Source organism: Chanodichthys erythropterus, chromosome 23 (assembly GCF_024489055.1).
Source record: "Chanodichthys erythropterus isolate Z2021 chromosome 23, ASM2448905v1, whole genome shotgun sequence".
NCBI lineage: Eukaryota > Metazoa > Chordata > Actinopteri > Cypriniformes > Xenocyprididae > Chanodichthys > Chanodichthys erythropterus.
The window spans coordinates 23,348,830-23,363,989 of NC_090243.1; the positions used below are offsets into that span (position 1 = coordinate 23,348,830).

The window sequence follows — 15,160 nt, forward strand, 5'->3', positions numbered from 1 at the left end:
CTTCACGGACTTTGACACAACATCTGTAATTTAGCGCGTATTGGTAGTGTATTTGAATTTCGCGGGTGGTCTAGACCCGCGCAGTGCACTCGCTTCCTGTCCAATCAGACGCAGCAATCAATCAGTCGAGCAGGATTTCATCAAGAGCTGAAAGAGCATCAAGATCTTGAAAAAGAAACTCTCCACATACCCATCGATCGAAATGGTATGTCCTTTATGATAAACGTTGGCTTTGGTGTTGTTTGTTTTTAAGTTATTTTACATCCATGTTAGTGTTTCAGTTATATTGCTAGTCTACATATCCTTAACTAATTGCTTGCTAGCATTTAAGCTTTGCGTATTTCATTTATTTAACATCTAACGTTAACCTAATTTATTTATTTATTTAGGTATAAAACATTTAATGGTCCTGGCGTTTTAATAACCAAGCTGTTGTGTATTTGATAACAATATGTAAGCAGGGTGATTAGTACTGATGAACAGTTTTATACGTGTTACTTTAACTTGCCAACCCACTGGCTTAAAATGAGATGAGACAAAAAGTATGGTAACTTTAGTATATTTACAAATGCAGTTAAGATGTAATACAGTTAAAATAAAAATAATTTTCTCTTTTTTTGTACTTTTGTTAGTAAATTGTACTTTTGTCATCTAATAGAATAAACAAATAACATATTTTTGTTTTTATTGCATTTTACAAAATATCACAACTTTTCTGGGGTTATGAGATAATAGGGTTAATAAAAATAAATTCATGTGAACTTTTATACAGCCAAAGCGCAAGTTGAAGCTACAACACAAGCAGCAGGACTCCATTCAGGAGAGCTCCAACGATGCAACACCCAAAGATCTGGAGGAAAATGAGCCTTCTTTACCAAGCTGCAGCAGCCAGGGTTCTGATACTAGTATGTTGTCATTTTTGTCTATGTCACAAATAGCAATGTGTATATGTGTCTATTATTAATTGTTAGCTAACTAATATTTATTTGTGATATGTTGTTTCTAGGCATTTTTTCCATGAAAATGAAGATAGAATTTCTGGAAGAGAAAATAAAGTGGCAAGAAAAAATGATCGGAGAGCTAGAGAATGAACGTGATTTTCTCAGAGAACAGGTTCTTGGGAAAGCCAAAGGACAAGATGTCGGTCAGTATAATAATATGTTTCATGCTGTCTGTGCAGTATTTATTACATGCAAGCAATTTACACATCAGACTTTTAAACTTTTGGCATTTTCATTGATTTCACTTTTATGGCTGCTGAGTGCTATTAGCTTTGGCTAACAGCATTAGATATTTTCAACATTGGCTCATTGTGACATTACTCTGTCTATGCTTTTGCAAAACGTGTCAAATCTGACTAGGAATGATTTGAATTTTCCAAGTGAAATGAGCACTAGAAGTGCAACTGTGCATTTTATTAGCTTTTAACTCAAATGACGAGTACAATGGCTGATTGCAACATTGTAAATGGTTTGTTTTGACTCTATAGACCTTATTCAGAGCAACACCATGACAGGTATGAAAGCAAGGCTAGAGGGATAGACTTACCAATTTTACAGTGACATCTGCTGTAAAAAGCTCCTAGATGACTTAAAAATTTCCATAGCTTTGTTGTCATTTTAACAATAATACAGCCAATTGTTATACGGTCTATAACATTCTGCTGTTCTATGATATCTAAACTCTTTTACTGCAACACATCTTCGGAAAGAGGGCACATTTTGTTACATTTTGTTCACTCACACTGCAATATTGACGTGCTTCAGTGAGCGAATAGGGATCTGAAGCCACAAAATCAACACACTCAGAATGAAGCAATGTCATCCCACCTGTGACAGGGGTATGTGCAAACCAGGTGAAGGGGTGAAAAAAATGGAAAGTGAATTGTACCTAGATACATGTTTGACACTCTTTGCAAAATTGTACACAGTCATATTTATAAAAATGTATAATCTCTAAAATTCTGAAGATCTGTTTCTTTTTGAATTAGTAAAGTGTCATTCAGATAATGATTAGCTACTTTTTCTAAATAATTGTTGTTTATTGTTTAAGGCTGCAAGGCAGGATGAAAATAAGGTGCTTTTAATGTGTAAACCTGGCAGTTAACTGTTAATAACTGATGTTGTTCTAAAAAGTGATGATTTGAAAATGCTATGCTACACATTTGTTTATTTATTTTTAGCACCTTTCAATGTCAAACAAGAAGTCCACCACCATGATCACAATGATGACACTACCTCCTCATCACGAAGTTTGAGCGAATCTGATGAGCCTGTACTAATAGACAACAAACAGAAGAAAAGGAAGAAGGTGGCACACCATTCCCTTCGACATCACATTAGAGGTCAGTGGCTTTTCTACATTGTTTCTAATGCTTACATTATATCATATAAAGATATGTTGCTGTTGTTTCCCCATACACTTGGATTTGCTTTCAACAATGTTGTTTTAAGTTCATTGAAAAATCAACTTAGTCTTGATCTGGTCCAGAGCTGTTAAATGGATGACCTGCCATTATTAGCAGTAAATGGTTGATTCATTGACATACATTCACTGCATTCATATTTTACTTTTTCATGGTTTCTTTTTCAATTATTAGGTTTGCTTTTTATTTATTTTTTATACCATTGTAAGCGTGTGTTCTCTGCCTATGGAAAATGTTTATAATTTTAATGTGAAATATTTCTATTTAATTTGTTTTTTGTTAAATGAATGACAATTTTCTTGTCACTTACTCACCCTTTTGCCATCTTAAACTTGTATGACATTATTACTTCTGTGGAACAAAGAACAAATATTTTGATGGAGATGTATATCCTCCATATGGATTAAATTACTAAAGACGTATTGAACAAAATGTTTTTCTACTGCCTTTATATTCTTGTTGGAGTTTGAAAAGTTTTAGTACTCATTGACTTGTGTTGTATAGAAATAATATCATCACATCTCCATCAAAATGTCATGGTTTAGATTTTGCTGAAGAAATGAAATATACAAGTTAAACAGCATAAGAGTGAGTAAATCATTTATTATGTATTTTTGAAGTATTCTTTTGACTAAAATTATCTCTGAAATATATGATTTTAAAACAAAAAAATTAGAAATTATATTACATATAAAACAAGGGTGTGTTTCTGCATCCACATTTTTAATTTAATTCCAAATAAATAAAACTAGTCCTAAAGAACTGCATTATCAGTTAACATCACAATGTGTAAGTAATACAAGACTTTTGTGTTTCTGTTTGCTGTTTTTCTTTAGATATTTTTATTTTAATTATGTTTTGAAAATATATATTTCTTTATTATTTTTGCAAAGTTAAAGGTCCAGAGGAGGTCATCAGCCGCTACAATCAAGTCCTCAAAACCTTCAGGAAAGTTCGCACCATGTCAGAGGCATTCCATCGGCACAATGTTGACAGAGGCACCATTGCAGCAACAGCACCAATAGCAGAGCTTCAGATTGCAGACCCCAAGACCTACAGCACCCTGGTGTTCGATCCAGCTATGGAAACATTGCTTGCTTTTGCAAAAAGATGTGCCAGTAGTGTTAATCCTGAAATTAAAAGATCCATTGAAGATCTCAAAGCTCGAGGGCATCTATTGCCCATTTTGATGAAGTATTGAAGTTATGTGTTGCTGCAAGATTTTGTTCAAGAAAGATCTGTTCAGTAAAAGTTAAAGTTTAGATAATTGTTTTAGATTAAAGAAAAAATATAGTTGGATGTTAATCATTATTTTAGGTTTTTTTTTCTTGTTTTCTTTTTGTTATATTCTACAAATATTAATAATCTACAAGTGAAATTGGTTTGTTGGCTAGTAACTTTTTGAGCAGTGCTGAAAAGGACCTGAAAGGGCCCTTTAACTTAAAATTTCTATTTAAGATTTATACAATTAAAACAGTGTATTTTTTTTATTATTCATTCATATTTTTTTAGTGTGTTGATTGTGATTATTCAAGATGTGTCTCATCTGTAATTTGTTCTCTTGAACCATAAAAACAATAAACACTGAGTTGTTCACTGCAATATTACATGTCTCTTTTCTTTTTGGAAAACAGCAAATGTTTACTTTAGAATAGGGAACATAATCTGAAGTAATATTGCATTTATTAGTGATAAATGTGCCTGTTACCTATTAATAAAGGGAATATTTCAGTTATAAATAATTTGTTAGTATATAACAATTGCTAGAAAGACAGTGTTTCTCTGCAAATTTAAATGTCTGTGTTGAAATGCCCATTCTATATTTATTTCATACTTATAAGCTACATATTCACACAGTGTATTGGAAACTTATAAAGTGTGTAATTGACACAATACAACCTATTAGTTTGTTTTAATTTTAGCTAATTAGTACATTGTTAGGACAGAAACAAGTATAAAGGGGCTATAAGACAAAAATAAGACGACAGCCAATAAAGGCCTTATAAATAGCTTGTAATGGCATAACTAGTCACTTACAAATGCAGTTATTAGTCATTAATTAGTGTCTAATTTCTGATCCTTAAAATAAAGTGTTACCAATTACATTTGTTTTTACAAAATATATTATATTGTTACAAAAGTAGATTTTGTTGCCTGGGGTCTCTGGAGAGAGTGTGGCCCCAAAACGAAGACCGCACAAGAGTTAAAACACATTAAAACCCTTTTTCATCTGAAATGACTGTAATTCATGAACACTTTAGAATAGACTTCAAGTTTTGATCTCATTTAATAAAGACAGCCGATTACTGAACGAGTAAAACAGTTTAAATTTACTGTAAAGCAAATGTACTGTACTACATTTTTATTTGATACAAATTTTTTTTTTTTTTTCCAAGATAATTTGAACTCTGAAACTGCTACAAAATCAAAGCCACAAGTCTAACCAAATCGTGTTCCAAATTTGAAGTAGAAATCACATTAATATCTGGAGTATATTTCAATGAAACATCCAATTTCCAAAAGAGTTTTCCAGGATGAATTTTCAGTGTTTAAGCTTTTGAATGATACCAAAAGTATGATGATTATTAAATAATAAGGCACTAAAAAGCGCTCTCAGGACACTGACAGATATCAGGTTAAACGAATCCAAGTGTGTCTTTCTACCTTCAGAATAGAGCGATGGAAGAAGAGCGCGAGGAGCTGGACCAGGTCGTAGTGGACATATCCCTCCTTCTTCTCCACACCGATGATGTTGGGCGGGTGGAACGGTTTGGATTTGTCCCGCTCTATGGTTTGGTTAAACGGGAAGAAGCCAAACTGGAAGAAGTATTTTATCACTATGGTGACCTGTGTGTAAGAAGATTATTTAGAGAAAGAGCAACATGAGATGAAAATATGCACAGTTTACTTTGTTTCATGTTTCTCTCTCAGATGTTATTAGATATAAGGCGCTCCATGCTGGATTTTCAGTTAATGTTTGTAAACACAGTATTCAAATGTGTCCCCTCCTCATGGGTGGAGCCACTCCAGAAGCCACACCCCTATCTCCCCTGATAGGATACAGTTCACACTCACTTGGGGATCTACCTGCTGAACACGACTGATTATACTTTGCAGATATTGTGTTATCATTTTTAAACAGCATCTTTTGTGTATGAACGAGCAGTTGCACTAATAGATGAATGTAATTACAATGCCTAATAATCTGACTCGAGTTACATGCAATCAGACAGACGAGAAAGCCCCGCCCTCAGCTGTGCTGTGATTGGCTGGGGCGACACACCCACTGGGCCAGAGGCTGCAGCGCAGAAATGTCCCGAACAATTCAAGAAGAAAATGAGAAATGACAGCCGCGGGTCAATGTCTCTGCAGACAGGAACACCAGCAGCACCGTAAGGAGTGACAGTGATGTGAAAATCCTGCAGATGCACCTTTAACCCGACAGGAGTAACCCAGTCTGAGCAAACTAACACTCTCAGATCACAGAGGTTAGTCACTGCTGGTTAATGCACTAATGTTTTTACTGTCATCACAGATCTCGTACCTCCGTGTAGACGATGGCCGTCATCCAGAAGCGTTTGCTGGGCCGGGGCACCGACAGCATGGCCCAGAGGAAGATGAGGATGGGCAGCACCAGCGTGGCCACGGACGCAGAGATCATGTGGTTGAGGATGATGACCAGGTAACACACCATCTCAGAATGAGCCACCAGCATGTTATAGAGAGCGTAGCAGAGCTGGAGGAACTGCGGCTGAGAGCGGTAGAAGTGCTCCGACTCCTCCAGATCCTCGTCATAGAACATCCTGACGGACAGAAGAACATCCCGTGGGATTCAGCGTGGAGTTCCTCGCAATATATAAAACTCATGCAATCCGTTTCAATGCACTTTTGTGGTGCACTTACATATACAGGGACGACTGGGGCTATCTGTCACACTTTTTAACAAACATTTCTATCTTTTTAATACAAGTCCACTTAGATAAAACATTTATGATGATTCTATTTCAAATAAATGCTGTTCTTTTGAACTTTCTATTCATCAAAGAATCCTGAAAAATAAAATGTATCACAGTTTCCACAAAAATATGAACTGTTTTCAACATTGATAATAATCATAAATGTTTCTTGAGCATCAAATCATCATATCAGAATGATTTCTGAAGGATCATGTGACACTGAAGACTGGAGTAATGATGCTGAAAATTCAGCTTTGATCACAGGAATAAATTACACTTTACTGTATATTCACATAGAAAACAGCTGATTTACACTGGAATAATATTTCACTGTTTTACTGTATTTTTGATTTTAAAAATGGTGAGCAAAAAAATCTTCTCTTTAAAAAAACAGTATTATATTTTGTGGACACAGTCTAGAAGTCTCTCACTCGACACCTTGAGCTGCAGGTGGTTATGCAGGTCACATGACGCGTCTCACCTGCTCCGCAGCAGCTCGCTGGCCGTCAGCTGATGGCTCGTGGAGAGCAGAGACCGACTGTGACAGCCGGACTTCTCGTCAGGCGTTTGGATCCTCAGCCTCCTGCCGTCAGCGTCTCCCACTGAGTCCAGGCCCGTGGCTTTACTGTAGGACGGAGGGATGTCGGCGGCGAGCGCTCTGTCCCAGTCTGCGGCGGCTGCCCGAGGCGAGGGAGGCGGCGGCTCCGAAGCGCAGCTCCAGAGTTTGTGCGGATGCTCTCGGTCGCTCACGGCCTCCTCGGCGGTGTCGCCGGTGCCCTGCCGCGAGTACAGCTCCGTGCACCGCGTGTGTTCACTGCCACACCACAGAGATCAGACCATTAACCACAAGGGGGAAGTGTCATCCCACTTTACCCAGAAGTCTTTATATTAAGTGTCTTTAACTACTATGTACTAACATTTAAATTAATCATTTGATTCAATGCACTTATTGGGTCTCATTCATGAAACACGAGCAGAACGAATTTTTGTGTAAATCGTGTGTAAAGTGGTTCTGGTGTAAATTTTCGGATTCATTAAAATGTTCGTATTTTCTAAATGTTAGTTGGTACGAAAGAAATCTACACCTGCTCCCAGCCACGCGTAAATAGTGTGTGTAACATCCGAACGTTTTGCTCATTAATAAGGCTGCATTTTAATTCACCTTAATAAGGTACATATTTACAGCATTTTGAAAAAATATTATATATATAGTAATTACATACGTTTTTTCTTTTTACTTTTATTGTGAGAGCCAGTAATAGCGTCTGCAAACGGAGCACTTTAATCAAATAATTAAGTGATTTCAATAGGGCTGGGCAAACTAATGGCCCCCTTATTTGTTATGGAAATTGTTTCCTATAAAATGGCCAAAATCCTTCATTTGGTGTCATAATATGATGCCCATATATAGTTGTCAGTCGGATTTAATGGGCGGGATTTATGGTAATTGAGAATGAGCGTGCACGTGCGTCCCATTTACGACTGATTGGAATTCATTAACACACACACACACACACACATTTCACTATCATTTCTGACGTTTACGAAGTATTTGTGAATCAGGAGAAGAGTTTTCGGGAAAGTCTCTTTACGTGCAAATCACTCACGTATTTACTCGTATATTTACGAATGTTTCATGAATGAGACCCAATGTGTGCTTCTTACACCTGAACCCACCTTAAACCTAAAACCACCAAACGTGTCCCTGACTCACCTGTGTCCACCTCAACAGCAGCACAAGTGTTCTCTGGAAAAAATTAAGAGACCACTCCAAGTTGAGTTCTTAATTTTTTCCAGAGCTGTATATATATATATATACACACACACACACACTCAAGTTACATATGCCCACTCTTCTGCTAGAGATACGGTGGATCACAGCACACTGCCTGATGTCTTTAAGTACATGAAACAGTTTGCAATATACAAAATAAACATTTAATACAGTATGCTATATTGTTGTCACATGACCTCAAATTCAGTGCAATCCAGTTATCTGAACTGAATATATAGATTTGGGTAAAGAAATATGAAATTAAATGTCCGTTTTTGGAGTCCAGTCAAATAATGACACAGATTAAAAAGCCATAGTTAAAGTCAACACACTGATAATGAAAGTTGCGAGTGACTTTCCACCTCCAATTTCAAGCTGATAAAATATTTCATATCTTGGATACGGAAAAAAAATGCATATTCGAAAAAATGCATATTTATTATATATATATATATATATATATATATATATATATATATATATATAATATAATCCTTAGGGTTAGGGTTATATATATATATATATATATATAAATGCATATTCATTATAAAAGTGCCCAAGGCGTTTTAAAATGTTATTAATTTACATCATTTTGTTTCAGGGTTAGAAATCACACTTTTAGATTTGGGCTTCTTCAAAACTGTGGGAATCAGTCTGCTTCTTCACAGAAAAACAGCAGCTGAATAAAATATGAAATATCTTGATTTTTAGTCTTTAGGTTATTTTAATGCTTGTTTTGTCTTATTTTTAAATCATTTTAGTCATCTTAAAGGCCCCTTGCCTCTAAGTTTGCTGAGGTCACGTCTTACAAGTTAGTTTTTCTTTAAGACTGCTCATTGATTTAAATCAGTTGCATAAAAAGGTATTTTGGTCTAATCTGAACTGCTAGAGTAGCTCTCAAGACAGTCTCTGTTTATACAACCTGATTGAGAACCATTGCTCTGTAAAACATTTAGTCTGTACAAAATAATACGATAGTATCAGACATTACAGCAAATAACGAGATTTTAGGTTGCTACTGTATGTGGTTATTTAGATGTTATGAGTGATTTTAATATGTTTCTGATATTCTAATAACTAGATAAATCCTTCAATATTCTGCTGGGAACATTAAAGGACTGATAGACTGGAAAAACAGGTCACTAAATATTAGGGGGTCTTAAACTACTATGTACTTACATTAAAATAATAATAATAATAACTGTTTGGGACAGTGTGCTTATTGTGTTGATGTATAGAAAACACTTTTGCTGCTATTGAGGCGGAACTTTTAAATATAAGTACAACTAATGTAAAACGAATGTACACAATAAGTGTGTGAGCGGAAGGTTCTGGAAACGCCGTCCGTCTGTCAGCGCAGGGCTACAGTAACCGTGTGTGTGTGTGTGTGTGATTGTTGACAAGAATAATAGAGTCACCTGCCTCCTGAGCTGTGATCCCACACACACACACACACACACACACACACACACACACACACACACACACACACACACACACACCTCGACGCTGCGCTGTCCGCAGACGACGACTGCAGGTCCACACTGGGCAGTCGGCACAGGCGGGGTCGAGCTCTCTGGCTGGTTCTGAGGACGCAGTCAGCGGTTTCCTCTGGCTGGTCCGCAGTGGATTCTGGGTAAACACTGCAGAAACACATGATCTCTACATTACACAGCCATGATTCACGTACAGTAAATCACATCAAACTAGCATGTTCTGTTCTTTACCGCAGTATAGTGAAGTCCAGACGTGTCCTGGAATTACTGTTTTTACCACGGTATTAGTCTATGGTTTAAGGTATTTCACATTATCACGGTTTTTACTGCAGTCTTGGTGAGCAGAAGAGACTCTTTCACAAACATTAAGAAATCTCACCGAAACATCTGATCAGTGTAAATCTGGTAATCGATACCATGGTACACATAATCATCATTTTACAGAACCATATTCATACAGCACATGTTTAGCCATCTTATTTATGCATTAGTAAAGGTCAGCAGAGATGATCCGGAGACTGAAGGCTGTTGTTGAAATCTGTCGCGCCCTACACAGGGTGTGACGAGAGTAAACATGGATGATCAAAATAACTCCACTGACCTGCTCGTTGAATGACCCCAGAGCCTAATCTACAGGCTTCGGGTCAGTGGAACAAGTTGACGTACTTGGAAAGCGACTTATGTTCAGTAGACTGTGTGTTGAGGAGCTCAGAATAAAGAGACGGCAGATATTACGCTCACAGTCGAAGGATACTCTAGAGAGGGTTTGATGACATGTAGTTAACAGAATCTCTAAAGTGGACCATCGAAATAAAGTGCAACCAGGAACTGATGCTGAGCGTCTGTCTTCAGTGCTGCTCATGTTATCATCGTGTTATAGGGCGGGTGTTTTACAGGAAGGGTCCGTCAGTAAACTGGAGAATCCTCTTCAAGCTCATCCTGACACTCACTGAAGCTTTAAAAGCTCGATCTTTATCTCTCACTTCTGCAGAGCTTTTCTACCTGTTTAAGAAAACACAGAGCGCTCTCCTGAGGTAAATCAACCCTGAAATAAGTGGGAGTTTCTGGATTACTGTGGATCTGTCTGGAGGCATGAGAAATGTTACTTCAACTTTATAAAGCTGACAATGATATTTTCACATCTAATTAAACTACATGTGCATAAATTAGATGTTCTTTTTGTTCCTTTCCAAGTCTCAAACAGATCCAGAGCACATCAGATGTGTTTCCATCCATCTATTTTGAGGTGAATTTTGGGATAAAAAATCTCTGGATGGAAATGCCAAGATGTGCATATTCTAAAAATGTGAATTAAAAAAACATACGCACTCAATTGAGGTGGATCATTTTTTATCCAATAATAAGATGTGCATAAACTATGATGGAAACACATTTACTGAATAAATCCCTCAAAACCTCATGTGACTGTGCCTCAGCAGAGGCTGTGATTGGATAACTGCACTAACCAATGGACCAATCACATCGCAGCATCACAAATGTTGGTCTGGTGGTTCTGAAACATCAGAATGATTTGGTTTAATTCCTCCGAAAGCGTCTCACACGATTGTGTTCCCGAACACCAGCATCCGAACGCAAGATCACATGACAGCGTTTACTGTGTTTCGTCTGACGCTCTGAGACAAACTCATTCATGAGCCTGATTGAAGAAACTTACAGTTTTATTACTGATATTTTGCACCAGTTTCCCAGGAAGTGATGATTTTCTCTTGAACACATGGGAAGGAAACGCTGCTTTATTCACAAATGACGATATTCCAGTATTGCACACAAGTTACATTATGGAAACTCAGCCACTGAATGGGTTTCTGTACCTGGACAGGTTTTCTCTAGAGAGATCGTCCGGTGGAAGGTCGCTCCGCAGAGGGCTGAAGTCCGAGCACACGTCCTCCGTCCGGTCCAGGCTGGATGGAGTGGACGCTGGCCCGCACATCTGCCTCTGGTAGTACATGTGTATGCTGTCCCGAGACGGGATGTTCCCCTGCAGGGAGGCAGACGAGGTGTTAAACCTCAAGGTTTACAGTTCTGTCCACTCCGAGCATGAGGATCGTCCATCAGACGCGCTGCTGAAACTCGAGTCAGATTCACTGACACTTCAGTATGATTCAAATACTGTCATCATATTAATATTCTGAAATACCTTTTATTTTTATATTTTCAGTTTATGTTTTATTTCTGTATAATTAAGTTTTCTAAGCTTTTTAATGTATTTTTATATTTTACTTTAGCTTTATTTCAGTTACTTATTTCCATAACACTGCTTTAAAACATGCTGTACTACATATAATATATTCAATATTACATTTTATTAATTTCTATTGTTATTATTTTTTTCAGAATTGGGAATACATCCATCCAATATTTTTAGGTTTTCCATTTCCATAAAAAAATAAATAAATAAATATCAGCAAGTGTATAAACACTACCTGCATTATAAGAATTATATAAAATCATTATATAATCTAATCAAGAAAGTCTGAAGATGTGCTTCTGCAGTCCAGAGTATTTCAAAGTTAAAACATTAACTAAGAATTTAAAAAAGACATATGCATAGAAAAACGAAATAAAGGTCAATATTTGTCATGTGCTACCAAAGTCACATGATAAAACACAAATGCGGAAGAGGCCAATCAACAGCGTGACTCTCGTGACATCACTACCTTCTTGACCTCGTGAGTGAGCATGCAGCGCTCGATGCGCAGGACGGTGGAGATGTCGATGTGCTCCTGGCAGATGGAGTTGAGCCAGGCGGTGAAACTGTCCAACAGGGCCAGGAAAAGCACCCAGGAGAACTTGACGATGTTAAACACTCGTTTCAGGATGTTATCTGGAGCAGAGAGAGCAGAGCTTCAGCGCAGCTGGACGCCTGGAACTCATCGAGGTTATAATAACAGAGCAGGTGTTACCTGGACCTTCAGACACCTCCTCCTCCGCAACAGCTTCCTCCGGATCGCCCTCCTCGATGGCCACGTGCACTGCAACATGACAACGAGACACATTCATGTGTAACAACAATGCTATAACCCTGTAATAAGCACAAAATAACAATTAACCCTGATTTATTACATCGACGTGTCACGTTTGCAGTGAAATACATATTTCAAGTATTTTTTAATGCAAAAACATTCATTGCTCAGTTGTGAGATTTTGGGCTATTTGTTGTTTCAGACTAGTTTAAAGAAAACATCTGTGTTTATTTTATGGCACTTTATCTATTTGCATCCATTTCTATACATATATTTATAGGCTGTGAGTCAGAAATCACTTTACATACACCAAACTTTACAGTTTTAGCCAATGTTCATATTTTTTATTCTGGAAATATATGCAAATTGGGGCATATTTAATTACTAGTGCTGTCAATCGATTAAAATAATTACCTAATTAATCACACATTTTTTCCTGTAATGAATGGTGATTAAAAACATTGGAGTTTTTTACTATTTTTATATCGTAATAATTTATCAGTTACTCTCCAAATGAATGTAGAAACAACTTAAAGACAGTATATATTATAAATATTTGTTTAATTAGTATCACTGATACTAATACTGTACTGATGTCTCGATGACATTGATTTTTAAAATTAATTATAGACATTCAACATTACAGTATAACTGAAAGCTCTCAATTTCAACATTTATCAGGCTTTAAAAAAAACAAAAATCTTTTAATTTAAGTGAACTTAAAACAATCTTCACACAATCCCATTATAATAAATGTCATATTTACCTGTCCAACAGGTAGGAAATATATACTTGAATAAAGTTATCAAACACTTTACAGTCCTCACTGCATAAATTATAAATGAAATATAGATTAATCCTTATTCTCTGTTATCTTTGTTCTTTGATGAACATTAATGACATCATCACAGTAACTGTTATTAGGCTGCTGTCACTTTAAGAGCTGCCGCTGCCGAACATGACGCGCGTCTCATTTCCTCACAACTCTTTAAGTTCCTCTAAGACGTTACTCAACTCATTAAAGACTGCTCTTGTGAGGATACGACACTAAACGGGCATTTTGTCATAATTCTGTGTGTTATTGTTTGTTCAAGGTCGAAAGAGAACTCGATACTGGTGTGTGTCTTTCTGTGCACACGAGTCGAGTCGAGTCACATGACATTCACAGACAGCGTGTACTCGATTATCCTGTGGCGCTTGAATGGTTTAAAATCATTTGCATGAATAAGAGGGAAAAAACAGATGCTGCGTTACATATTTTTATTGCGTTGATTTTGACAGCCCTATTAATTAAATAATGCCTCATTTACAAATTTAAACATAACATTTCATAAAACTTGTGATGTAATTTTTTTTTTTGCAATTTCCTCTGTAATCAATCAGCTGTGGAAGTATGATGATGTCTATCAGTTTTCAGGCTGTTCATCTGGAGTGTCTTAACCATATTAACTGAGTGTTTTATTGGCTGTAGCTGGCGGCCTCAGCGTCGGGTCTGAAGCCCGTCCAGCCATCATATGGGATGAATTGACCGTAGCGAATGCAACACAGTCCCAGGAATGCCGGGCCTGGAGCCGCCCAGCAGGAGGGAGCTGGCAGAGATCGCGACTGGACGCTGCAAGGCCTCTATTTACAAACTGCAGCAAAGGAGATTTAATGAGGTACTTGATGTTCCCAGCAGAGTCGCGTTCGCGTGGACAAAATGTCTATTAATGACCCGAGCGAGGCATTCTGAGAAACAGAGCGCTATAGAGCGGTCGAGGCCGGCCTCGGACAGTCCTAAAGCTGATAGAAGCAGTCACTGAGGGCCAGACATGCCCAGGGCCAAAATAAACCAGAACTTCTGACACATGTCATATTTAAAGTGGTTTATGGATCTTTCTTTGCATTTTCATGATCTCACAAGAGCTGGAGCAGTGATTATATGTAATCTGAGTACATAATTAGATTCCAAAAATTAAGTACTTGTTTATTTGGCGATACCACCTCGGTTTTTTTCTTACTAGTGTGAAAGAGACTCAAAATACTCCATCAATGTTGCACCTTAGAGTTATACACCATTTTAATCTGTGGAATATCTTCTTTTATTTGTGTACACTCAGGGTAAAAACAAAATGTTGTGCTTTTTGTAAAATAAAGAAAACTAACATGATGCGTGATCTCTCGTCTCCCTCTGAACGAAGTCCAATCTGATCATTCTCAGAAAATAAACTGTAACTTAGTGAATACTAATCACAAAAAAATGAGACTTCTGTCTAAAGAAACGTTGAGATGTCATGTTTTAAATCGTGTAAGTCAAAAACTCTGTGTTTATGTAATCTGTATGAAAAGAGAGCCATGTCAGAAGTCCGTGATTCAGCTCATTATCCACTAATGCGGCCACGCCCACGGAGCCAGCGCTATTCAGACACAAACTCTGAGGCAATACATGCATTCATCGTCTCAATCGTGTATTTATTATCTTGAAAAGTGTTTATCTGGATGTTAAAGCGATCTCTGGAAGCCTCTGTTAGTTCCTGGAATGACAC

The 15,160-nt window shown here is 37.2% G+C and overlaps 2 protein-coding genes across 8 annotated transcripts in view; one reads left to right on the forward strand and one right to left on the reverse strand.

The window, feature by feature from the left end:
- LOC137013635 (piezo-type mechanosensitive ion channel component 2) overlaps positions 1–15,160 on the reverse strand; it is a 117,421-nt gene that overhangs the window by 10,629 nt on the left and 91,632 nt on the right. For all 7 annotated transcript variants that reach the window (XM_067377585.1, XM_067377579.1, XM_067377584.1 and 4 more), the window contains 7 exons: positions 12,576–12,644; positions 12,330–12,496; positions 11,484–11,650; positions 9,658–9,798; positions 6,863–7,195; positions 5,970–6,228; positions 5,090–5,272 (listed from right to left, as the gene is read on the reverse strand). In XM_067377585.1, the coding sequence (XP_067233686.1) occupies positions 5,090–5,272; positions 5,970–6,228; positions 6,863–7,195; positions 9,658–9,798; positions 11,484–11,650; positions 12,330–12,496; positions 12,576–12,644 (1,319 nt within the window). The remainder of the gene's footprint in view (positions 1–5,089; positions 5,273–5,969; positions 6,229–6,862; positions 7,196–9,657; positions 9,799–11,483; positions 11,651–12,329; positions 12,497–12,575; positions 12,645–15,160) is intronic.
- LOC137013638 (coiled-coil domain-containing protein 106-like) lies at positions 16–4,965 on the forward strand. The gene is made up of 5 exons (XM_067377588.1): positions 16–205; positions 773–905; positions 1,007–1,144; positions 2,183–2,344; positions 3,319–4,965. The coding sequence occupies exons 1-5, from the start codon at positions 203–205 to the stop codon at positions 3,624–3,626; spliced, it is 744 nt and encodes a 247-aa protein (XP_067233689.1). The 5' UTR covers positions 16–202; the 3' UTR covers positions 3,627–4,965.